This window comes from Rhinoderma darwinii, chromosome 3, assembly GCF_050947455.1.
Source record: "Rhinoderma darwinii isolate aRhiDar2 chromosome 3, aRhiDar2.hap1, whole genome shotgun sequence".
Taxonomy (NCBI): Eukaryota; Metazoa; Chordata; class Amphibia; order Anura; family Rhinodermatidae; genus Rhinoderma; species Rhinoderma darwinii.
In genome coordinates this window covers 399,459,392-399,486,593 of record NC_134689.1, presented here as the reverse complement: position 1 = coordinate 399,486,593, position 27,202 = coordinate 399,459,392, and the positions used below count along the sequence as shown (strand labels likewise).

Below are 27,202 nucleotides of genomic sequence, written 5' to 3'. Positions count from 1 at the left end.
CTCTGCACTGAATTTCCCTCACCGCCAATCACCTGACTTTCTGCATCCCCAGGTGGAGTGCCAGTAACCCCACTATATGTGCAAGAGGTGACCCTGTGTACACCCAAGGGTAAGGCCCCATGCACACGATCGTATTTTTGTCCACCCGTAAATACTGGCGTAAATACGGGTCCTTGGTCACACGTATTCGACCCGTATTGCACCAGTATTTACGGACCCGTGCCCGTAAATACGGGTCCGGTGTCACCCGTATTCCACCCGTATTCCACCCGTATTTACGGGCACGTTTTCGCTGCAAAATTACACTGCAGTAATCGGCAGCCCTTCTCTCTATCAGTGCAGGATAAAGAGAAGGGGCAGCCCTTTCTGTAATAAAAGTAAAAGAAATTCATACTTACCCGGCCGTTGCCTTGGTGACGCGTCCCTCTCTTGACATCCAGCCCGACCTCCCTGGATGACGCGGCAGTCCATGTAACCGCTGCAGCCAGTGATTGGCCTGTGATTGACTGCAGCGGTCACATGGGCTGTAACGTCATTCCAGGAGGCCGGACTGGAGGAAGAAGCAGAGAGTTCTGGGTAAGTATGAACGTCTTTTTTTTTTTTACAGCTTTATCTATATTGTGATCGGAATTCACTGTCCCTGGTGCTGAAAGAGTTACTGCCGATCGTTTAACTCTTTCAGCACCCTGGACAGTGACTATACACTGACGTCGCCTAGCAACGCTCCCGTAATTATGGGTGCACACACGTAGTCACCCGTAATTACGGGAGCCTCATAGACTTCTATGGGCCTGCCCGTGCCGTAATTACGGCCTGAAATAGGACATGTTCTATATTTTTCAACGGCACGGGCACCTTCCCGTAAGCATACGGGGAGGTACCCGTGGCCAATAGAAGTCTATCGGCCAGTAATTACGGGCCATAATTACGGCCCGTGATTACGGGCGTTTTTACGTTCGTGTGCATGGGGCCTTACTTAATTCTTAATTCCTAACTGGTATGTAACTAAAGACTCCAAGACATCATTATGCCAGAGTGGAGTTTCCGCAGGAATGTCAAAGGAACTCGAAATATTCATGGCCGCCTTCCAAACTCCCCTAGCCACTCTACCGATAGGCAGAAAAAAAAGTCCCAGGAACTCCGTGGCGAAACAACACCGGCCACAATGAACTATGTGCTGAATAGTCCATTAATATGCCCTCAAGGCCAGGAGGACGATTTGCATGAGTCCAGGCGCCAAGATATTCGAGTTGGCCAGCCAAATAGTAGAGGTAAATATCTGGAAGAGCAATACCAGCCATCTCTTTTGGTCTTTGTAGTTTTTGTATGGCCAGTTTAGACCTAGACCGTCCCCATATAAAGGAAATGATTAGTGACTCCAAGTGTTTTAAGAAGGACTTCGGTATAGGAGTGAAGACATGTTGCAGAATATAAAGACTCTTTGGAAGTATCACCATCTTTATCAAATTAATTCGACCCATGACTGATAATGGAAGGGCTGCCCATATCTTGAATTTGTCTCTGAAAATGGCCAGTAGAGGGTGAACATTGAGTTGAAGAGAGAGTGCCGCCTTCCTAGCGATATGTTGTTAGGGATCTGCCAGGTACTACCTCTAGGTATACTCCTGGGATTAATCAATCCACACCTGAGGCCAGACCTCTTAGACTGACACCGACTCCCACTAACCAGGGTGGCAGGCTCAGGAGTGGGAGAGCCTATCGCGGCCTGGTCAGTCGGAGTTAGCTCCGCCCCCTGTCCTTTATTACCTGCTGTGTTCTCTTCCTCAGTGCTTGTAATTCTTCTGGATTCCTGGCCCGACTGCTGCTTGCTCCAGCCTGCTTCTGCCGTGCTTCTGCCTTGCTGCAGTTCCGCTTAACCTGCTTTGCTTTGCCCCTGGCTTGCTTCCTTCTCTGTGCTCACGTTTGTATACTCCACTTCATCCTGGTCCTGACTGACTCATTCACCGCTCCGTTTCCTCGCGGCGTTCCGTGGGCTACTGCCCCTTCCCTTGCGTGTTCCCTGTTTGTTCTCCCGTGCACTTAGACAGCGTAGGGACCGCCGCCCAGTTGTACCCCGTCGCCTAGGGCGGGTCGTTGCAAGTAGGCAGGGACAGGGCGGTGGGTAGATTAGGGCTCACTTTCCCTTCACCTCCTTCCTGCCATTACATATGTATTCCCAAGTACTTAAAGTGATCAACAACTGCAAGACATTCCCTCGTGGAACCCACAAGCTGTGAATCCCCAGGATGAAGAAACAATACGGCCGACTTTGTCCAATTAATACGAAGTCCTGAGTAATCTCCAAAGGTGTTAATAAGATGCATCACCCCAGGTAGGGAAGATTGTACCTGCGAGACAAAAAGCATGCTGTCATCTGCATATAGAGCAATACGATCTTCACCTGTTGCATGCGAGACACCCCGTACCTCGGAATCCGATCTGATGATTATTGCCAGCGGCTCCATCGCCATAGCAAAGAGCAGGGTGACAGGGGGCATCCCTGTCTCGTTCCCCGACCAAGCTCAAATAAGGTAGATGTTAGACCATTCAACGCTATATTAGCTTTGGGATGATTATATATGATCTGTATCCGTGACACAAATGCAGGACCAAAGCCCAAACTGGAAAGAACACTTATTAGATAAGGCCATTCAATATAGTCGAATGCCTTTGCAGCATCCAAGGAGGCCAAGGCCCATTTGTTATTGTATCGCTCCCCTATCTGCGCCACTGCCTGGACTCTCCGCAAATTATCGGATGTACTCCTCCCAGGAATGAATCCTGATTGATCAGGATGGATAAGATCAGCTATGACGGAGTTTAATCAGAGCGCCAGTACTTTAGTCAGCAATTTCTAATCTGTATTGAGCAGAGAAATAGGCCTATAGGACCCACAATCTAATGGTGAATTATCTGGTTTCAGAAGCACAATGATAGTAGCATCATAGAACGAAGCCGGCAGGATCCCTTTTTCAAAAGATGTATTTAAAACATGAAGTAACTGAGGCAGTAAATGGTCTTGATATTTAGTGTATACTTCAAGAGGTATTCCATCAGGTCCAGATGATTTGCCCTTTGCCATAGAGGACAAAGCTTCTGTCAATTCAGTTAAAGTAATAGGAGCATCCATAAACACTCGTCGTGACTCCGTCAGCTTTGGTATATTCATGTCCAACAAGTAATCCCTGATGTTCTGTAGGGATACCTGCAGTTTAGAGCTATAGAGTTCCTTGTAGAAGTCTGAAAAACCTATAAGAATTTGCTCATTGTCATGCACTGTGGTACCTGTTTCTAAGTGAATGCGTAATATGGCCAGTGAAGCAGAATTACTATGAATGAGATGCGCCAACAGACTACTGGATTGATTACCGAATTCAAAGTACCTCTGATTAGAAAAGAATGGGCGACATTTAGTCTTTTCATGAAGGAGATGTAAATATTCCCGACCTTTCCGTAACCAGTTCTGCTGATTGAGAGGACAGGGATCCTCAATAAATGTAGCTTCCAATGTTGTACATTCAGTAGCCAGTACCTGTTCCATTTTAGAGGATTGTCTCTTATGATAGGAGATCGAGGACTGTAAACACCCTCGCAGATATGCCTTTAGTGCGTCCCATAGGGCAGAGTGGTTATCAAAGGGAAGATTCTCTTCAAAGAACACCATTAATTGATCTGGAATGCGATCCTGCTTCCCATACACCGTGAGCCAGAATGGATGGATCTTCCTAGGTCCTCTATAAATCTGATGAGGACGGAGGTTGAGCTTCACCAGCATAGGAGAGTGATCCGACATCGCACGAGGTAAATGTGAAATCAGCTCCAACAAACTGTATACGTTGGAATTACTGCACACATAATCTATCCTAGACAGTGAATTCCTCCCAGGTGTGAAGCAGGTAAACTCTCGCCCAGTTGGATTACGTTGTCTCCACATGTCCAGCCAACCCATCTCCCCAAGATTCCGGCCAGAGGAGAGAACTGAGGCAGGTGTCCAGGTATAACTCCAGGGTAAAACTTGTCTGTGGAAGGATCTAGTAGAAGATTAAAGTCTCCCATACAAAACACTCCGGCCATGGGAACTGAGATGCAAATTTAGCCGCCTCGTAGAGTACAGTCATGGAAGCCGGAGGAGGAAGATAAAGACCAATCAATACAAACTGCTGACCCTCTATCCATGCATGGATCAAAATCGACCTGCCCTCCCGGTCTTTCTGAATCACGTCAGGTTCCCATCTGAGGGATTTGTGGACCAAAATGGAAACACCTCTTGAATAGGTACTGTGCGTAGAATGGGCCGACCACTGAATCCACGTTCTGTTCAAACAATTGGCAGTAGATTGGTTTCAACTGTGTTTTTATTGAAAATTTTTCAAAAATATACATATAACTTAGAGCAGCATGAAGGGCCATGCAATTCACATAGTAAGACAGTAACTTTCAATAGACAGACAAAACATCTGGGAAAAAACACAGGGGTTTAAGGGGGTGAGGGGGGGGGGGATAGTCGGAGCTCCACCTACCACCTAATCTTGAGTTCCCTGTATCCAATACTTGTCCCACGGGTCCCACACCACTTTGAACCTATCCAGTTCATTGTCAATAGAGGCCGTCATATGCTCCATTGTACGTATTTCCCTAATTCTAGTTACTAAGTCGATGTGGGAGGGAGGGGTTGTCTGTCTCCATTTCCACGCTATCAACGTCTTAGCGGCTGTGAGAAAGTGTCGAAAGAGTCGAGCTGGTGATTTCCCCAAAGACCTAGGGGGAACATTTAGGAGGTAATGAAGAGGGTCTAAGGGAATATCCTGCTGCAACACCGCCAATGCCAAGTTCTTAACTTCCAACCAATACTGTTGTACCAGTGAACAGCTCCAGAAAATATGGAACAGATCACCTCTCTGACCTCTACATCGCCAGCAATCCGACGGAATACCCGGATTGAAGCTATGCAAAAAGGCAGGGGTATGGTACCAAAACATAAGGATTTTATATTGGTTTTCCTTATATGCAGTGCAGATGGAGGTTTTAGCTGCTTGCGACCAAATAATCTGCCACAATGAGAGCGGGATGGATTTATTCAGTAAGGCCTCCCACTTCAACATGTATCTATGCCCAGGCGGAGGGGAACCCTCCGGGGATAGCAATAATGCATAAATGGCTGAGATAAGCCCCCTAGTGGTGGTAGCATACCGACATAACCTTTCGAAGCTTGTAGGTGCAGTAACCCGCGTGGATCTAAAAGTTTGCTGCATGTAATGTCTAACCTGAAGATAGTGAAAGAACGCAGCGGAGGGAATATTATGATGTTTTTGAAAGTATGAAAACGGGTGAAGCTCTTGCGTGTGGGGATCAACCATATCAGCCAGGTGAAATACCTCAATTCCCGTCCACAATCGGACTATTCGGGAGGTAGTGCCCCCCGGAATAGTGGGAGTGTAGAGTACCGAAGTCAAGGGCGGGCAACCCGATGCCAAATGGAAGCGGTTTTTACAGGTTTCCCACACCTCCCTTTGAAATCTCATGGGACCCAATAAAGATGCAGTCGGCATTACCAGTGGGTCACCCCATAACAGGGAGTTTGGGTGGACCGGGGCCATCCATAGCTTCTCTATTTCGGTCCATTTATTGTACGCCCTTAAAGACACCCAGCTGGGTATGCGACGGAGGTGTGCCGCCCAGTAGTACTTCACCACATCAGGGACCGATAGCCCACCCGCAGATCGACCCGATAATAAAACTGATTTCGGAATTCGATGTCTGCCGGAATGCCATATGAACCTGAGGATAGAAGACTGCATGGCCCGCAATTCCTTCATAGGTACTGCTACCGGCAAAGTCTCAAAGTAGTACAGTAATTTAGGGAGCAAGGTCATTTTGACCGCTTCTATGCGCCCAAAAAATGACATGGGAAGAGGATCCCACCTGGCCATTAGCTGACGTAGCTCTACAAACAGAGAGGGGAAATTAGCCTTGTAAACCGACGTATAGGAGGGAGTGAGTTGAACTCCTAAGTAAGTCAGGGAGGTTTCCTTCCAGTTGTAGGTGTAGTTTTGTTTGAGTAGCTGGAGCTCCTGGTGTGGGACATTAAGAGGGAGCGCTTCCGTTTTAGATGTATTAGTTTTATATCCTGACAGCCTCCCATACCTACGGAGAACTGTAGTAAGGTTAGGGAGGGAGGTATGAGGTTTAGTGATAGTCAAGAGGACGTCATCTGCAAACAGGGAAACCTTAAACTCTTTATCTTGTATCTGGACCCCCGCTATATCCCTGGATTTCTGTATTTGAGCTGCTAAAGGTTCTATGCATAGCACAAATAAAAGTGGGGATAGGGGACACCCCTGACGTGTACCATTCCAGATTTGAAACGGAGGGGAGGTGGAGTGTGGGAGTTTAATTGCCGCTGTCGGTTTGGAGTAGAGACCACGCAGTGCTGTCAAATAAGGGCCCGAAATCCCAAATGAATTTAGAGTTTCGAACATAAATGGCCATCCCAAGCGGTCAAACGCCTTCTCTGCATCTAGACTAAGAAGGATCGCCGATTCCTTTTGCTTTTGGAGGGCATCAATGAGGTCAAGGGCCCTTCGTGTGTTGTCTCCTCCTTGCCTAAGAGGCACAAAGCCCACTTGGTCTTTGTGAATCAAAGAAGGGAGCCAAACATTGAGTCTATTAGCTAGAAGACGGGTGAAAATTTTTAGATCCGAATTCAGAAGGGCTATGGGTCTGTAATTGGAGCACTCTGCGTGGTCTCTACCCGGTTTAGGGATCAGCGTGATATGAGAATGCAGGAATGTTTGAGGGATGGGAGAACCCTGTAGGAATTCATTAAATAAGGAAGCCATCCGTGGAACCAAGATCTCTGCAAAGGTCTTATAATACCCATATGTAAAGCCATCTGGTCCAGGGGCCTTACCACTAGGGAGGTCCTTCAATATATCAAACAATTCCTCCGCAGAGATCGGGGCATTCAGGGATGAAAGCTCCTCATCTTTCAGTTTAGGGAGAGCACAGGAAGAGAGATATGCTTGCAGCGTTTCCCTCCGACGAGCCGGATCAGGTGGTAAGGTATTTGGCAGGTGGTATAAGGATTTATAATAGTCATGAAAAAGTGTGGCTATCGTGTCTGGGTGATGCTGGAGTATGCCCGCCTTATCCCGAACCGCCTGTGGAGTACGAACAGTCGCCTGATCCCGCAATAGTCTGGCCAGAAGCGAGTGCGCCTTATTACCTTTGTCGTAATATTTCCTTTTTGTGTATAGTAATGACTTTTCTACCCCCTTCATAGCTAAGTCCTTGAGTTGTGCTCTAGCCTCTATCAATTTCCGTAGTGTCGGGACCGCCGGTTTAATCCCCATTTCTCTCTCCAACTTAGTAATTGTCCGATGGAGAGCCACCCTCTTGGCCCGAGAGTCTCTTTTCAATCTAGATCCCATTACTATGCATTGCCCTCTCATCACCGCCTTATGCGCCTCCCAAAGAGTGGATACTGAAGGAACCGATCCCTCATTAAGTGCATAAAATTCCTGCATATGTCCGGCCAGGCTGTCCCTAAGAGCAGGGGACTTAATCAAAGTTTCGTTTAAGCGCCAATGACATACTCTCGTATTTGGTTTCCCTATCTGTAGGGACACAGAAACTGGTGCGTGATCTGACCAAGAGATGGGGTCTATATTCGCCCCCTGGAGCGCCCGGAGGGAAGGGACATTACCAAAAAAGTAATCTAAGCGTGTATGAGTGCTGTGCGTATGGGAGAAGAAGGTATAGGACCTATCACCTGGGTGATCCACTCGCCACAAATCATAGAGCTGGTGCTCTCTAATTAGTTGCCTAAAACGTGTAGAGAGTCCTGTAAGGGTGGGCGTCGGAGTAGCGTGTGTAAGAGAGACCCTATCCATGGACGTGGAGAACGGGACATTAAAATCTCCTCCCACCAGCCATGCCCCCCTAGGAAGCTTCTGGAGTTTAGAAAGGAGTCTACGTAGGAATGGAATCTGTGCGGTATTAGGAGAGTAAACGTTACATAAAACAATGGGCTGTCCAAGCAAAGTCCCCTCTATTATAACATATCTGCCTTTCGGATCTAGATGTGAGGTGTGAACTTGTATGGGGCAGGAAGCTGCTATCAAAATGGCCACCCCCTCCCTTTTGCGACCTGACGAGGCAGAGTACACAGCAGGATACGCCCCTCGGGCAAATTGGAAAGTTCCGGATGAATCTAAGTGTGTTTCCTGCAGAAAAGCAACTTCCGCTCCAAGCGATTTCAACTCCCTGAGAAGCAAGCGTCTCTTCACATTGGAGTTGAGACCCTTGACATTAAGTGTGACAAATTTAACCATGGTCAAAGATGTATGAAAGAGCAAAGAATGATGTGGAAAGTGCGGATGTATACAGCTCACAGTTATGTCGGGGCCAGTCCCATGTCGGTTTCAAAGCAAGCAGTGTTCTACGGCGTCCTTCTACCTTGGAGGTTCTTGGAGGATTCACTGTCGTCTCAAGTGTTATTTCGGATGAAAGTAGGAGGGGAGGGAAAGACACTGGGGTAAAGACGTACCAGGGAGACAATACACATATCTGCAGTGAGAACAAAGAGAAATGCATGAGATCAATGAATTTCAAACACACTTAGAAAATACTACCAGGGAGAATACTATACCCTGGGGCGGGTGATATTAAAGCAAAAGAAAGCTGGTAATACAATATTACCCTTTGCAACTCTCTCTAAAAACAGAGGGAGAACTGCAAAACAAATTACCCCTATCAAAAAAGGAGGTCGGGTCTCAACAGTCGAGGAACCTAGTACAAAAGTACGTATAAATACGTACAGGCCGAGAAAAAACAAAAAGGGGGTGAAAAAGCCAAGTGTATCCCGGGCAATCGCGCCCTGCCACAATTTACGTTAACGAATTAAAGAGAAGCAACATAAAATCAGAAATATAATCCTAAATGCATTTTTAGCCTAGGATAGTGCAACTGGCGAAGGGAGCAGCTGGTATGGGTGACCAGGCTCCTTCACATATATTACGGAGGTGCCGTGTATCTGCGCAGCGTCCATCAATTCAAATCAGGTCTTGGTGGACTTCGGTTAGACTGTCGTCTTGGAGAGGTCCTCCGCTTATTTCGGACCGACTGCCAGACTGGAGGTGGAGACGAAGGCGGCAAAGGAGTCTCCCAATTCTGCATCTTGGGCGTTGGTATACCAAGGGAGTCACAGAAATGAGGCAAATCCCCTGGGTACCTCAGGGTTGCAGAAACACCATCTCTTCGGGCTGTAAGGGAGAACGGAAACCCCCATCGATAAATAATATTGTGGTCCCGTAGGGCTGCGAGAAGCGGACGAAGCAGACGTCTTTTCTGTAACGTAATCCAGGAGAGATCCGGGAATAACTGAATCGGCACACCGGCATACTCCAGGTCTTTACGCTGACGGGCTTTAAGCATAATGTCCTCCTTAGTGCGGAAATCCTGGACACAGCAGATGATATCTCTGGGCTGAGATGTAATGGATTTTGGTTTCAGTGCTCTATGCGCTCTGTCAAGCGGTATCCGATTAGACGGGGGTGCACCCAAAAGGTCGTTAAAGATAGTCTCTAACACGATGGGAAGATCTTCAGACCCCGAGGGCTCCGGTATGCCCCTTATCCTTATATTATGACGGCGACCTCTGTTATCCAAATCCTCTAGATGCAGTTGCATATCTCTAATGGACGCCAGCTGGGAGGACACTGAAGACTGTATCACAGAGACATGGCGCCTAGTGGCATCGTGGTCATCTTCTAGAGCCTCCACCCTCGTAGCAATCTGCTGTATATGCTGCGACACCCCCGCCAATTCTGAACGAAAAGCTGCCTTCACTTCTTGTATCATACTCTTAAAGTCCTCTTTAGTGGGCAACTGTGAGAAACATTCCCTCCACATAGGGGGCACATCTGAAGGAAGTGAGGCTGAATCCTCCAGGTCAGAATCTGAGGCATATACAGGGGCCTGGGCATAGGGGGTCAAAGATGGTGTATCCCCCAGATCGTCTCTCCTCCCCGGCTGCTGAATCGTGGGCCGTTGAGGTTTAGGTGCAGGCCAAATCTGTAGGGCCATTTGTGCTGAGGGCTGTGACATTGGTGGTTCAAGCAGGTGTACTGGGGCCTCTAACTGAGCTGATGCTCCTCGTGGCCTGGCCTCCATTGCTCCTGGGATAGGGGACCCCCTTCCCTGCTGTTCACAGGACGAGGTGGAGGACAGCTTAGGGGAGCTGGGAGGGTGAACTTTAGCCATCCGGCTATTCAGCTTACCCTGTACGTGGGGCACTGTCTCCTCTCCCTGCTCGGACATCTCCCCTTCCTTCTGACACGAGGCTGTCCAAGATGGCTGCGGCTGAGGGAGCGGCGTGGCTTGCCGCCGAAGAAAGTAGCCGTCGATCGTTGGTGGAGCGGCGGCGACCTGGTGCTGTGCTGCAGGGGTGAGTCTAGACCCTTGGGGTCTTTTTTTCCCCATATGAGGCACCTTTCCCCGCTGTAGGCTGCTGGATCTGCGTGGCAGGGCGCGGAGCTCTCAGTTTATGCGACCGGCGCCATCGACTGCTGGCCACGCCCCCCCTTGGCAGTAGATTGTGTGAGATGCGTCTCCTGAAGACAGTGGTCCGACTCCAGGAGACGCCATGTGGTCCATGTTGTCGGATAAATGAAAAAGTAAAATTTCTCTTATGGGAGTCTCCCAGACCTCTTACATTTACAGATAGAATATTTAATGCCATGTTACTCTAATAGCAGATAATAATACAGTAATAAATCTATAAACAATACCGTCAATTGAATTAAGCAGTGAATCAGTTAGTTCTTAAACTATATCAAATATAGAACAACTAGTGCAAAATACAACACACTAGTGCTAAAATGTTTTCACAAAAACTTATCTGAGTTTTGTGTGTCTTGTATCACAGAAGTGATAGCAAAAACGGGGGATCACCTATATAACATATAGCTAATACAGGTGAGCAAATAAGAAAAGTAAAATAAAGAAAACAGCGTTATGATTCCCAAAATCTTGTATATTTGACCGCTAACAATAAAGAACATTGCATATTATTGTCCGAAAGAAACAGACCAGTGTCCACCCACACAGAAATCTATTCTATCCCTGTGAGAGGCCACATACAAGTAAGACCTGTAGAGTCGCCAGCAACTCAAAGCCAGACACAGCAATACAATAATGAGAATCATGAATACTGTGGCACCACTTTATCCTTCAACCCAGAAATGCGATCCTCCGTATCCCTCACCCGGTCTCTTAAATTCTGCAAATCCTGTCTAAGAAGTCCCACATCTGTTTTTACCTCTGCTATCTTCCCAGTCAAGGAGGATGTGGATAGTTGTATCACATCCAGGTGTCTAGATGACACTTGTGCCAAAGTGAGCTCCGGTTCTGGTGCAGGCGAGGCCTTAAGCTGCTCATTCTCTGATGAGGGAGACGGCAAGGAAACAGAATCTCCGGCGCCATCTTCAGGAGCAGCGCGTGCGTACTCCTTCAGCTTCTCAGCTGCCAAGGATTGTCTCTTTTGGTTCGTAGTAACCTCTCCTCGTCGGCGGGAACTTCTACCAACTCGGTGAGGAATTGTAGCGGAATATCAGCAGGATTAAGGTATGAAAATCGTGGTTGGGTACGGAGCTCCTAAATCATGCGACCGTCCATGTCGGCAGTTGGCCACACCCCCCCACCTAGACCTTTTCCATTACCTTTGCGAGAAGTGGGGAACCCCAGATTGTTGATCTCTTCATGTCACTTCTCAACCACAAGGTTCCAACCTATGTGGCCGGGGCGAGGGATTTCCGGGCCATCGGAATCTACACTCTTGTCACTACGTGGGATGAGTTCTGCCTACTGTTTCTCTTCACTCAATTTCCGCTCTTTCCCAGAGTGCTCAAGAAACTCAAATGGAAAGGCGTTCCCACGATCCGGGTTATGCTGGATTGGTCTCGCTGGGCCTGGTACGTGGACCCAGTCAACCTAGTCATGGCCTACGCCTTGGCATCTTACAACTCGACCCGACCTCCTTTCCCAAGGTCCGTTATTCAACCCCTCTTTACCTCAGATGCATTTAACAGCATTGAAGCCAAGCTTCTGAGGGCCTGGGCTCTTTCTGAGCCAGTTATCCGGACAGTGTTGAAGGCCAGGAAACCTCAATCAGTCAGGGTCTACCATCATATTTGGAAGGCTTATTTTTCTTAGTGTGAACAGCGTAGTTTACATCCGATGGTATGCTCCACACCTAGGATCCTGTCCTTCGTGCAATCAGGCTTTCATCAAAGACTTGGGGCGTCTTCCCTTAGGGGTCAGGTTTCTGGTTTGTCCTTACTTTTTCAATGAACTTTGGCTTTTCGTTTTCAGGTAAAGGCTTTTCTGCAAGGGGTGGTTTATGTGGTCCCACCCTACAAGCATCCAATTGAACCTTGGAATTTTAGTTGGTCCTGGGGGATTTTTAGGTGGCTCCATTTAAACCCTTGATGGACATTTTACTTTATTTTTATCTTTTTCCTGGAAAGTTGCCTTCCTGGTGGCCATCACCTCCATTAGGCAGGTTTCAGAACTGGCTTCCATGTCCTGCTAGACCCCCTTTTTGGTCATCCATGGCTTTCTGACTTTTGTTCCAGAAGGTCATCTCAACCTTCCATATTAATGAAGAGATTGTCCCTCCGTGTTTCTGTCTTTACCCATCTCATCCGAGAGAACTGGCTTTTCATTGCCTTGACATGGTGAGAGCAGTCCTCATCTATCTGGCTGTGACGGAGTCGTTTTGTAACTCAGGATCAGTACAAGATAAGTAATATAATGTATGTACACAGTGACTCCAACAGCAGAATAGTGAGTGCAGCTCTGGAGTATAATACTAGCTGTAACTCAGGATCAGTACAAGATAAGTAATATAATGTATGTACACAGTGACTCCACCAGCAGAATAGTGAGTGCAGCTCTGGAGTATAATACTGGCTGTAACTCAGGATCAGTACAAGATAAGTAATATAATGTATGTACACAGTGACTCCACCAGCAGAATAGTGAGTGCAGCTCTGGAGTATAATACTGGCTGTAACTCAGGATCAGTACAAGATAAGTAATATAATGTATGTATACAGTGACTCCACCAGCAGAATAGTGAGTGCAGCTCTGGAGTATAATACTGGCTGTAACTCAGGATCAGTACAGGATAAGTAATGTAATGTATGTACACAGTGACTCCACCAGCAGAATAGTGAGTGCAGCTCTGGAGTATAACACAGGATGTAACTCAGGATCAGTACAAGATAAGTAATGTAATGTATGTACACAGTGACTCCACCAGCAGAATAGTGAGTGCAGCTCTGGAGTATAATACTGGCTGTAACTCAGGATCAGTACAAGATAAGTAATATAATGTATGTACACAGTGACTCCAACAGCAGAATAGTGAGTGCAGCTCTGGAGTATAATACTGGCTGTAACTCAGGATCAGTACAAGATAAGTAATATAATGTATGTACACAGTGACTCCACCAGCAGAATAGTGAGTGCAGCTCTGGAGTATAATACTGGCTGTAACTCAGGATCAGTACAAGATAAGTAATATAATGTATGTACACAGTGACTCCACCAGCAGAATAGTGAGTGCAGCTCTGGAGTAGAATACTGGCTGTAACTCAGGATCAGTATAAGATTAGTAAATTTAATGTATGTACACAGTGACTCCACCAGCAGAATAGTGAGTGCAGCTCTGGAGTATAATACTGGCTGTAACTCAGGATCAGTACAAGATAAGTAATATAATGTATGTACACAGTGACTCCACCAGCAGAATAGTGAGTGCAGCTCTGGAGTATAATATTGGCTGTAACTCAGGATCAGTACAAGATAAGTAATATAATGTATGTACACAGTGACTCCACCAGCAGAATAGTGAGTGCAGCTCTGGAGTATAATACTGGCTGTAACTCAGGATCAGTACAGGATAAGTAATGTATGTACACAGTGACTCCACCAGCAGAATAGTGAGTGCAGCTCTGGAGTATAACACAGGATGTAACTCAGGATCAGTACAAGATAAGTAATGTAATGTATGTACACAGTGACTCCACCAGCAGAATAGTGAGTGCAGCTCTGGAGTATAATACTGGCTGTAACTCAGAATCAGTACAAGATAAGTAATATAATGTATGTACACAGTGACTCCACCAGCAGAATAGTGAGTGCAGCTCTGGAGTATAATACTGGCTGTAACTCAGGATCAGTACAGGATAAGTAATGTAATGTATGTACACAGTGACTCCACCAGCAGAATAGTGAGTGCAGCTCTGGAGTATAACACAGGATGTAACTCAGGATCAGTACAAGATAAGTAATGTAATGTATGTACACAGTGACTCCACCAGCAGAATAGTGAGTGCAGCTCTGGAGTATAATACTGGCTGTAACTCAGGATCAGTACAAGATAAGTAATATAATGTATGTACACAGTGACTCCACCAGCAGAATAGTGAGTGCAGCTCTGGAGTATAATACTGGCTGTAACTCAGGATCAGTACAAGATAAGTAATATAATGTATGTACACAGTGACTCCACCAGCAGAATAGTGAGTGCAGCTCTGGAGTAGAATACTGGCTGTAACTCAGGATCAGTATAAGATTAGTAAATTTAATGTATGTACACAGTGACTCCATTATTTATATTCCTTAATTCTAAATGAAATTGTTAAAAGGTGAACATGTGCTTTAATTGTGGCTGAGTACAGTGTGTGCCCAAAAGCTGAAAACCATCCGTCATCTGAGCTACCATTAGATCACAGGCCGGGCCACCTACAATGAATCAAGTATTCCACATATTATATACCATAGTTTATTTCTGCACACTAGTCCTCGAATACCATTACTAAACCCATGTCTGATAGGCATATCTTCCCTAAAACAGCAACTATTTTACAGGGGTAAAAGTTATATGAGCATATTGCGTCGTATATAAAAAAGAGAATATATCACGGCCAATAGACTTCTCACTTTAAGGGCACAAGCACGTATACGGAGCCATAATAGGCATACCATAGAGGTGCATGAGCCCTCTACTGTATATGAAATTGTTTTTTTCCGTATGAGTGCAACAAAAAATTGTATGTATGGAGGTATGAGGAAGCATTGCTTCTAGGAGAGAATATCTCTGTACAGATGGAGCCCTTACGACTCTGTACTATGGGAGCTAAACAGGCTCCGTGCATTGTCATACAGGCTCCATGCACAGGGCTCTGCCACGTGCATGAGCCCTAAGGAAGCTTGTCTTATCGTCATGCAAAAGGGATACATTCTGTTACCAATAGATTCAAATCTCCAGATCATTTAGCAACGTATGTTTATATCCACTATCCTGCTACCTGGCACACAAACAACTGTACTCCATTGGCTGAGATATAAAATCAATGGATACTAGACTTGAGCAATAAACTTCTCATCAAGTAGCAACACCCAAGGTTAGGGGCACCAAACCATTGGACACCAGCATTAGAGGTCTCCAACCACTCAACATCAGGGGTTGGACCCTAAAGTAATAGAGACATTAAACTACTCAAGTCCATGTATGGACACTAAAACACTTGACATCACAGATTGGATATTATCCACTGCATGATCAGGCAAGTTAAAGAGTTTGTGTTGTGTTTGTGAAGCCCTGCCTATTACATGCTGCACTCAGCTGCACATGTATGGGCAAGTGAAAGGTTCCCTTTAAATAGTAAGGGGGTAAGCGGGGGTGTCACACTTTGCCTTGGCTGCTAAGTGATCCGCCCCTGCCCTGTGTGTCATATTCGAGATCTCCATTTGTCTACTTCTCAGCCTGATACAGAGAGATCGCAGGTCTGATCATTGGATGTAGCTCTTGCAAAGGTAACTGGACTAATGTGAAATCACATAAAATGTTCACTCCAAAAAGAGTCAATGGCTAGATTGTCCTCCATTAACAGTACGTTATTCATCCCAACATTGCTGAAAGCCAACAGATTTCCCTTAGGGTATGTTCACACGGCCAAATTTCAGACGTATACGAGGCGTATTATGCCTCGTTTTACGTCTGAAAATACGGCTCCAATACGTCGGCAAACATCTGCCCATTCATTTGAATGGGTTTGCCGACGTACTGTGCAGACGACCTGTTATTTACGCATCGTCGTTTGACAGCTGTCAAACGACAACGCGTAAAAATACAGCCTCGTCAAAAGAAGTGCAGGACACTTCTTTGGACGTTTTTGGAGCTGTTTTCTCATAGACTCCAATGAAAACAGCTCCAAAAACGGACGTAGAAAACGGCGTGAAAACGCAGCGAAAAATGCGAGTTGGTAAAAAAACGTCTGAAAAGCAGGGTCTGTTTTCCCTTGAAAACAGCTCTGGATTTTCAGACGTTTTTGTTGACTACGTGTGAACATACCCTCACTGCATAATACAAGTATTCAGGTTTATTATTGTGTTCTTCTTTTTGTCAATATATTTGCGGGACTCATTTCCTTTTGTTTTGTTTTTATTGTTCCTATGCAGTTTTTGCTGATAATGCTGGTCCTGTTTATCTGTGAGATTGCAGCAGCGGTTGTAGTTCTGGCTTTCGCTGATGTGGTGAGTAGTAGTAATTGTTCATTGTCTGCACACAGGATGATAGAACTGTAGTATAGATGCTGTTACCTGCCCCATCGTGTGTCACGCCGCGCTGCAGATTTATAGCACAGCTTGGCTATAATGTATTATATGGGTAAGTGCACACAGGGCGGATATGCTGCATAAAAGCACACAGCGTATCCATCCTGGAAGCCGCAGGCAATTCCGCCCGACAAACTGCATCAAATTGCGGTAACATCTCGAAAATCTCCACTGCGGTAATACTGCTAGAAAAAAAAAAAAGTTCATACTTATTCCGTTCTCCGTTGTTATGGCGAAGCGTCCATCTGCTCTGAGTACAGCCCGGCCACCTGTGATGACGCGCAGTCCATGTGACCGCTGCAGTCTGTGATTGGTTGCAGCAATCACATGGGATGAAACGTCATCCCTTGAGGCCGAGCTGCTCTCAGAACAGAGGATCGTGTCGCTATTACATCGCCCCGGGGTAAGTATTGGCTTTGTATTATATTATATTTATTTTTTCGTATTTGCCATTTTTTGCAGCGGAATCGCAGCTTTTTCGCTGCAAAAATTGCAACACTTGCCTATTTGTTGCAGGTTTTACATTCCCATTGAATTCAATGGGGAAAATCCGCAACAGAAGAGCAGCGATTAAAAAAACCGCACCGCAGGTCAATTTATGAACGGTTTCTCAGTGGATTTTTTACGCAGCGTGTGGATGAGATTTGTTCGACTCTCACTCACAACGCTGCTACTGTAATGCGCTGCGGATTTCCCGCAATCAAATCCGTTGCGGAAAATCTGCATTGTTTACGCTACGTGTGTTTCTACCCTTAGTGAAGCTTTGGTTGACTCTCCAGTAGAGGAGGTTGCATATATTAATATGTTAAATTCAGCCCTGACATTATATTGGATTAGCTAGTGGGATGACATGAGTTATTACAGCATGGCCGCCCACATCACTCCACCGTGCCAGGGAGGAAGAAGAGGCATGGAGTCCGTGGGAAACAAGTTAAGCACTTTTTTAAATTTTATTTTTATAAGGTAATGGGATGTTCTGCATTTTAAAGAGCCTCTGTCACCACATTATAAGTGGCCTATATTGTACATGATGTGATCGGCGCTGTAATGTAGATTACAGCAGTATTTTTTATTTCGAAAAACGATCATTTGTGACGGCGTTATGACCTATTTTAGATTTATGCTAATGAGTTTCTTAATAGACAACTGGGCGTGTTTTACTTTTTGACCAAATGGGCATTGTGGAGAGAAGTGTATGACGCTGACCAATCAGTGACCAATCAGCGTCATACACTTCTCTCCATTCATTTAGTCAGCACATAGTGATCCTGCGTTGTTCACTATGTGCAGCCACATACACACATTAACATTACTGAAGCGTCCTGAGAGTTAATAGACATCACTACCAGCCAGGACGCGATGTCTATTCACAATCCTGACACCTCAGTAACGTATGTGTGGGATTTACAGCACAGCAAGCATAATCTCGCGAGATTACGCTGTAAATGACAGCCCAGCGTGATGTCGATTTGCTGTGCTGTAAGTCACACACAAACATTACCGTGGTGTCAGGATTGTGAATAGACATCGTGTCCTGGCTGGAGTTGATCTCTATTCACTCTCAGGACATTTCAGTAACGTTATAGTGTGTATGTGGCTGCACATAGTGATCTAGTAAGATCACTATGTGCTGTATAAATGAATGGAGAGAAGTGCATGACGCTGATTGGTCACTGATTGGTCAGCGTCATACACTTCTCTCCACAACGCCCACTTGGCCAAAAAGTAAAACACGCCCAGTTGTCTATTAAGAAACTCATTAGTGTAAAGCTAAAATAGGTCATAACTCCGTCAAAAATGATTGTTTTTCTAAATAAAAAACACTGCTGTAATCTACATTACAGCGCCGATCACATCATGTACAAAATAGGGCACTTATAATGTGGTGACAGAGACTCTTTGTTACTAGGACCACTGTTATCTACATTACAGCGCTGATCACATCATGTACAAGATAGGCCACTTATAATGTGGTGACAGAGACTCTTTGTTACTAGGACCACTGTTATCTACATTAGGGGGGATTCACACGAGCGTGTATTCGGTCCGTGCGGGCCGCGTGGTTTTCACGCGGCACGCATGGACCAATACAAGTCTATGGGGCAGTACAGACAGTCCGTGCTTTTTGCGCAGCGTTTGTCTGCTGCGCAAAATGCGCGACAGGTTCAATAACTCTGCGTATTTCGCGCATCACGCACCCATTGAAGTCAATGGGTGCGTGAAAATCACGCGCACCACACGGAAGCACTTCCGTGGGACGAGCGTGATTCGCGCAACAGCAGTGAAAAGGATGAATGAAAACCGAAAAGCACCACGTGCTTTTCTGTTTCCGAACATCCAAACGGAGTGTCTTTGCGTACCGAACTTCACCGGGTTCGGCCAAACTCGTTTTGGCCGATCCCGGCAAAAAAATTATCGGTACGCGACGTCAGGAGATAGTCACTGTCCATGGTGCTGAAAGAGTTAAACTGTTTCAGCACCATGGACAGTGACTTGCGATCCCAAAATACATTAACCTGTAAAAAAAAACCGAAGTTCTAACTTACCGATTACTCCTGTCTCCTTCCTGCAGTCCGACCTCCCGGGATGACACTTCAGTTCAAGTGACAGCTCCAGCCAATCACAGGCCAAGCACAGGCTGCAGCCAATCACAGGCTGCAGCGGTCACTTGGACTGCTGCGTCATCCAGGGAGGTGGGGCCCGATGTCAAGAGAGGCGCGTCACCAAGGACGCGTCACCAAGGACGCGTCACCAAGGCAACGGCCGGGAAGTTCTCGGTAAGTAGGAACTTTATCTTTTTTTTGTACAGGTTTTTCGCTGTTGTGTTCGGCATTCACTGTCGAGGGTGCTGAAAGATTTAGCTCTTTCAGCACCTTGGACAGTGACGGGCGTTGACAAGCCTCATCTCTATGATGCCGGCTGCGCGAAAATCACGCAGCCGCGCATCAGACACGCATGACACACGCAGCTGTCAAATGGTTTTTGCGCTCGCAAAACGCTGCGTTGTTTGCGCGCGCAAAAACGCAACGTTCGTGTGAATCTCCCCTTACAGCGCTGATCACATCATGTACAAGATAGGCCACTTATAATGTGGTGACAGAGACTCTTTGTTACTAGGACCACTGTTATCTACATTACAGCGCTGATCACATCATGTACAAGATAGGCCACTTATAATGTGGTGACAGAGCCAGCAGAACATTACAAATATTCAGTCCTGGAGACCGTATCTGTGATGGATGTTCAGATAATAATCTGGACATTGGCCTAAGCTCTGCATTTACATGTAGAAGACTTTTGTGGTTTTATTGGAAGAGTTATTAAAAAAACCGATGCTGGAATTATTCTGTACGTGAGGCAACCTATTAGATGTTCTCTTAAAATGGTGCCCGTGGGTGCTACTGCAAGGAGTGAACGGTGCCCACATCATGCTAGCATGGCATGGCTCTCGGCTGATTGGCCAAGAGGCATCACAGGTCTAGCATAATAACACTTATACATAAAAAGTTTGGATGGGCTGCTCAAAATGTTCAGTAGCACCCATGGGCACCATCTAAGTGATCAGTAGCACCAATGGGCACCTTTATAGATGCCACAATTTAAAGAGTACTATCTCGTGACAAATCTCCTATGAGGGGGGAATAAACTTCTATACTATAGGACATTGGTTAGATGATCACATGAAGAGTTGTGTTAGTAAACTGGAATTCATTCAAGGAAGTTCTACAAAGGGAATTGCTGTGAATGCTGCACAATCTCCACCATTACAGGCTGTGTAATGTCAAAGTTACCCAGGAATGAAGCTGCTCTGTCCTATAAACTGGATAGGCTGCCACTTTAATTCCTTCAGAAAGGACCGGTTGAGTAAAGGAGTCTGGTGCTTTGCCTTATCCGATCAGGACCTAAAATATACATTGAAAATAGTATGATAGTTTATTTCAAAAGTCTGCGTCTATGTAAACAATGAATCGGATGCGGATCTTTACTGTGCTGATCGGTGGAGGTCCCGGGGATCGGATCCACACTGACTAAACATTGATGGCCTATCCTACATGTCAAAGTCCCGTAGAACCCCTTTAAATTTGCGTGGGCAGTCTTAGTGTGTATTACAGATTTATTTATAATTTTATATATATATATTTTGCTTTTAAGGCTGATAGTATTGTAAAAGACAAAGGTCTGCAGTCCATCAAAGGGACCTATTATGATGGCACAGGACTGGTGGATGAAAGCTGGGATGCTATTATGAAAAAGGTGAGTTGATGTGTTTAATATTCGTGTTGTGCTGTAATATCATTAATATATCCTTGTGCAATTGGAAGAAAACTTAAAGGGGTTGTCCACGCACGGACAACTGATGACCTATTCACAGGAAAGGTCATCAGTATATGATGGTGGGGGTCCGAAACCCGGACCCCGCACCGATCAGCTGCAGCGGCAGAAGGATGTTATGCAGGGTGTGCAGTAGTCAGAGCCAGAAGCAGTTGGCTCCATACACTGCATAGCGACCGTGCTGCAGTTCTGCTCCTATTCACTTGAATAGGAGCAGTACTGCAGCTCGGATGCTATTCCGTGACCAGAGCCTTCTGCTTCCGGCATGGACATTTGGTGCCCTTAGGCAGCCGGAACAGCTGATCGGTGGCGGGTCCAGGTATCGGAACCCCACGATCATATACTGATGACCTATACTGTGGATAGGTCATTAGATGTCCGTGCGTGGACAACCTTAAGGCCCTTTTGCACGGGCCAATGATTGGACAAACGAGCGTTAATATGAACCTTTGTAAACAGGGCAATGATCAGCTGGTGATCGAGCAAACGCTAGTTCATTGGCTGATCTGCTCGTTTATGCAGCACGAAATATTATTGTCGTCGGCAGCATATCTCCCTGTGTAAACAGGGAGACGCGGTGCCGACATGATGGAAATGTATGGAAACCAATGATCGTAGTAATGAGCGCTCCTCCCCATACATAGCTACTTGTAAAATGAGGAAGCGAGCGCCGATCTGTCTCATTGATTCTAGCTCAATTTCATGGCCCATATCAGGCCGTGTAATAGGACCCTTATTCTACTAATGTGAACCTAAAAACCTATATGTGTCCAGAAGAATCGCTTGTTACAGAGCCTGAGGCTGCACTACTGAGGAGGTCTGATGGCAATATCTCCCTTTCTGATTTCTGTCTGAGGTAGTGTTGTCATGAAGAACTTGTTTGGATTGAAATCACCAGCCACATAAATGTTCACACACACACATACTGTATTTATCACTTTTTACTCCAAGTGGGATGCAGATATTGATGTACCTGACAAAAATAAAAAAAAAGACCTGTTATCAGAATCTCTCATCAGTGCAGTCTCAGGCTTTTATCCTGTGACTTCAAGCAGTCACATTTTAGCATAGAAGTAAGACTTTAAAGGGTTTTTTATGGACTTAAATAATAATGCTATTCTTAAAATAGGCCATCAATGTTTGATTGGGACCGGGCTGCAGTACCAGGCACAGCTTACTCATAAGAACAAGGTTCTTTGCCTCTGTAAACACTGAATGATATATGGAACCCCCCGATCAAACATTGATGGACTATCCCAAGGATAGGCCATCAATATTTAAAGGGGATGTCCGGTTTCAGCAAATTATTGTTATTTTTCTGTATATGTAAAATCTATACAATTTTCCAATAGACTTTGTGTATTCATTTCTCACGGTTTTTTTAAAACCTCTGCTTGCAGTGACTCAGTAGGAACATTCATTGTTCCCTTTTAGTGGATCAAATTCTGTCCATGGTCATGTGATGAACGCACAGGTGCATGGCTCGTTACAGTATGTGTATCAGAGCTGTGCTTTCTAACGATCCCAACACCTGTGTGTCCATCACATGACCCTGTAACGAGCCATGTACCTGTGCATCCATCACATGACCATGGACAGAATTTTATCCACTGGATACTAAGATATGCTGAACAGAAGGTGGTTTTGGGGAGGGAGCCAGAAGTAATTACATAGAAAGAGACTTGCAGACTCTATGCCTGACCGGCTGACAGAGATCTTAGGTTCATAGGAGCTCATATGGCTGACAGGAAGTAGCCTCTTGTGTAAGAAACGGAAGGCAGAAGAGACTTGGATCACAAACAGTTGAGCTTATAAGACAATGAAGAGACATGTAGATTCAGGAGCACATGGAAGTTTCCCACTTTTGGATGCAGGTATGCGGTACGTATTTACTGTAATTATAATGAAGCTTTTTCTAAGTAAGTGAATGTGTACACTGTGGTTAACTGAAAATACGTTTATTAGAAATCGGTGTAAATATGCAGGAGAGAAGCTAATATATATAACATTTTTTTTTTTTATCCCTAATTTTTTCCCTACAAGTTTACCTGCTGTGGATTCTACGGTTATGAAGATTTCATTAACTCCACTTTCTCTGTGAAAACCGGATTAAAGTATCCAAAACCGTGTTGTAAAAATCCTGTACTGAGTGACTGCAATGGCTTAACTACATCTGACCAAGTTATCTATAAAAAAGCAAGTGTTTTTTTTATATTAGACAGTGACAAGATTGTTCAACACATTCATATTTTCTTCAACTGGGGTCACACGTCGTGCCAAAAAATGAATTTTGACCGTGATGTGTGAACACAGTCTTAAAATACTATTACACGGCCTGACATGGGCTGTGTAAACGAGCGCACTGATCAATGATTGATCTGCGCTCATTGTTCCTATTACGCGAAGCAATGGTTGGATATGTATAGGGACGAGCGCTTCCAAGTTGTATGCATTGCGACGTATTTACAAAAAAATAAAATTGCCACCTGTAGTTCTGTAGCTGCACCATTCACCTCAAACTGCATGCGCAGTGTTGAGGAATACAGTGTACGCTCCACTCAAATTACAAACTGGTGTCAAACTCAGCCAAAAATAGTAAATATGCCCTATTGACTTTTAAAATTGAATACGGTATACACATACAAGTGCTGTTTATGGAAGCCTGTGTTCATTAGGTGAATAGAGCAATCGGAGGCTATTTTAATGCTATCAGCAAATGGAGTTAGTATCTCTGCTTGCACCATTTAGACAATTTATCTTTGTGCAAAGGTTGGGAATCACCGCCTTGTAATCAGGATCCTGTAACAGCTCATTCACACGACCATACTATGGCCCTTACTATACTTCCACATGCCTCTGAAGTCATACAGATTTGGAATTCAACGGAAATAAAATTGTATTATATTCCATATTACAATCTAGGGCAGAATACTACCATATTATGGTGTCATATGGAGGCAGCATACGGATGTGCATAAGGCCTAAGATGGTCTACGGGTACAATTACACGTGGCTGCAAAATTTGTATTGAAAACGATCATGGAAGACAATGGCTCAAAATATATTAGACCGAAATTTAGACGAGTGTTCCAACAGACACTCACGCCAGGAACTTTATCCAGCATCCTAATCAGGAGATTTAATACCGATATATATAGAGAGAGGAGAAATAACACATAGACGCTGCTGGTATGCTCAAAATACTCCTCTGGGGGTTTATTGCCAAACTCAATTATAATAATATCATTCAAAAGGGGTGTAGACTTGAGGTTAACCAATCAGAGGTAATGTGACAATATTTCTTATTCAGTCAATAGCAGACCATAAGAATATTTCAAGGGCATAATTATAATTCTTCATTAAAATGCTGACATCAGGTAACACCTGGAGACAAGCGTATAATGGGGTGTTGTTAGTGGTTCGATCTCATGGGGGAATTTGTTGCGATAATGAGAAATTTTTATGTCTGGGCGTTCAGCCAACCCGCTACAATGGGGTATGAAGACCATATTATGAACACATGAAGATAAGACATTTCTTTGAGACTCCTCTAGAATTATATAGAGGAAAGTTCATTACAAAATGGAGAATACATATTTTAGTAATTCGGCATCCTGCTTGATAATTCATAATGTAATTTATTACAGAGAATATAAGCAAATAAACCATCCATCACAAAACTTTACAATGTATGCCTATGGGAAAAATATTTTGCAACGCAATAACTAGAGAAATCTGTCCGAGTTGAGGAATATTTCTCCCCTAGACATCCATGTAGTTTTCTGCATCGTAGATTTGCTCTGTGGAAATACAATGGAAGTACGCCACATGTGACTGCACCCTAAGGGCACGTTCAGACCTGGTGGAATTTTTCCGCTGCAAATGTTGGTGCGGATATGGGGCAATTACGCAACGAATCTGCACCAACATTTGCATATTTGACAGGTAATTCAGACGTTGCAGATATCACAGCGGACTTGCCACAGATTTCAGTTTTTGCATTGCAAAGGCTGAAATCCGCAGTGAAATTCCGCTTCTTCTCCGCAACGTCATGAACTGCTGTGGAGGGGAAATTCTGTACCGCAGCCTGATTTCCGCACAGTTATTGTCTGCAACGTCTGAACTATCTTTCCTAAAAATTTATAGAAAAAAAATAAAAAAAACGGCTGCTGCAGAATTCCACTGCGGACTGTCCGCAGCGGAATTCAACAGCAAATCCGCCACGTCTGAATGTGCCCTAATAAAGTTGTATTCCCCTCCCGTTCTAGCATAACACAGCTCCTAGACGCTTCCCACAGCCATTATACAGACCTGCCAGTAGCATATGCTTGTCTCAAAGATTAAGCCATGCTCGTGTAAGTACACATGGCTGGTACAGTGCTGTGAAATATATGCACCATGAATGCCAAATAAGCTGATCGCTATATTCAGTGGGTTTACCTTCTACAATTTATTACTCCTTCGTAATTAGATTCCCATTTTGGACGCTGAGGGATTCCATCCGGATAGCACGTTGTAATCCACTTTACAGGGTTTCCATGCTATTATACTTGTTACCATTTTGTCGGGCCTCTATATCAGTACATCTTGTATGTCTTGTGCACATATGTATGTATGTATATATATATATATATATATATATATACAGTGAAGGAAATAAGTATTTGATCCCTTGCTGATTTTGTAAGTTTGCCCACTGTCAAAGTCATGAACAGTCTAGAATTTTTAGGCTAGGTTAATTTTACCAGTGAGAGATAGATTATATATAAAAAAGAAAAACAGAAAATCACATTGTCAAAATTATATATATTTATTTGCATTGTGCACAGAGAAATAAGTATTTGATCCCCTACCAACCATTAAGAGTTCAGCCTCCTCCAGACCAGTTACACGCTCCAAATCAACTTGGTGCCTGCATTATAGACAGCTCTTACATGGTCACCTGTATAAAAGACTCCTGTCCACAGACTCAATTAATCAGTCTGACTCTAACCTCTACAACATGGGCAAGACCAAAGAGCTTTCTAAGGATGTCAGGGACAAGATCATAGACCTGCACAAGGCTGGAATGGGCTACAAAACCATAAGTAAGACGCTGGGTGAGAAGGAGACAACTGTTGGTGCAATAGTAAGAAAATGGAAGACATACAAAATGACTGTCAATCGACATCGATCTGGGGCTCCATGCAAAATCTCACCTCGTGGGGTATCCTTGATCCTGAGGAAGGTGAGAGCTCAGCCGAAAACTACACGGGGGAACTTGTTAATGTTCTCAAGGCAGCTGGGACCACAGTCACCAAGAAAACCATTGGTAACACTTTACGTCGTAATGGATTAAAATCCTGCAGTGCCCGCAAGGTCCCCCTGCTCAAGAAGGCACATGTACAGGCCCGTCTGAAGTTTGCAAATGAACATCTGGATGATTCTGAGAGTGATTGGGAGAAGGTGCTGTGGTCAGATGAGACTAAAATTGAGCTCTTTGGCATTAACTCAACTCGCCGTGTTTGGAGGAAGAGAAATGCTGCCTATGACCCAAAGAACACCGTCCCCACAGTCAAGCATGGAGATGGAAACATTATGTTTTGGGGGTGTTTCTCTGCTAAGGGCACAGGACTACTTCACCGCATCAATGGGAGAATGGCTGGAGCCATGTACCGTCAAATCCTGAGTGACCACCTCCTTCCCTCCACCAGGACATTAAAAATGGCTCATGGCTGGGTCTTCCAGCACGACAATGACCCGAAACATACAGCCAAGGCAACAAAGGAGTGGCTCAAAAAGAAGCACATTAAGGTCATGGAGTGGACTAGCCAGTCTCCAGACCTTAATCCCATTGAAAACTTATGGAGGGAGCTGAAGATCTGAGTTGCCAAGCGACAGCCTCGAAATCTTAATGATTTACAGATGATCTGCAAAGAGGAGTGGGCCAAAATTCCATCTAACATGTGTGCAAACCTCATCATCAACTACAAAAAACGTCTGACTGCTGTGCTTGCCAACAAGGGTTTTGCCACCAAGTATTAAGTCTTGTTTGCCAAAGTGATCAAATACTTATTTCTCTGTGCACAATGCAAATAAATATATATCATTTTGACTGTGATTTTCTGTGTTTTTTTTATATATAATCTATCTCTCACTGGTAAAGTTAACCTAGCCTAAAAATTCTAGACTGTTCATGACTTTG

At 44.9% G+C, this 27,202-nt stretch overlaps 2 protein-coding genes across 6 annotated transcripts in view; one reads left to right on the top strand and one right to left on the bottom strand.

Annotated features, from left to right (window-relative positions):
- DNASE2 (deoxyribonuclease 2, lysosomal) overlaps nt 1-27,202 on the bottom strand; it is a 69,147-nt gene that overhangs the window by 26,419 nt on the left and 15,526 nt on the right. The window contains exon 2 of one of the 2 annotated variants that reach the window (XM_075859085.1): nt 20,478-20,588. The exons of the other annotated variant lie outside the window; for it this stretch is intronic. The gene's annotated coding sequence lies outside the window, so the exon portion shown is untranslated. The remainder of the gene's footprint in view (nt 1-20,477; nt 20,589-27,202) is intronic. 2 annotated transcript variants of the gene reach the window in all.
- The window catches only part of TSPAN16 (tetraspanin 16), a 42,300-nt gene that overhangs the window by 6,082 nt on the left and 9,016 nt on the right, over nt 1-27,202 (top strand). For all 4 annotated transcript variants that reach the window (XM_075859095.1, XM_075859092.1, XM_075859093.1 and 1 more), the window contains 3 exons: nt 16,531-16,605; nt 20,839-20,940; nt 23,062-23,214. In XM_075859095.1, the coding sequence (XP_075715210.1) occupies nt 16,531-16,605; nt 20,839-20,940; nt 23,062-23,214 (330 nt within the window). The remainder of the gene's footprint in view (nt 1-16,530; nt 16,606-20,838; nt 20,941-23,061; nt 23,215-27,202) is intronic.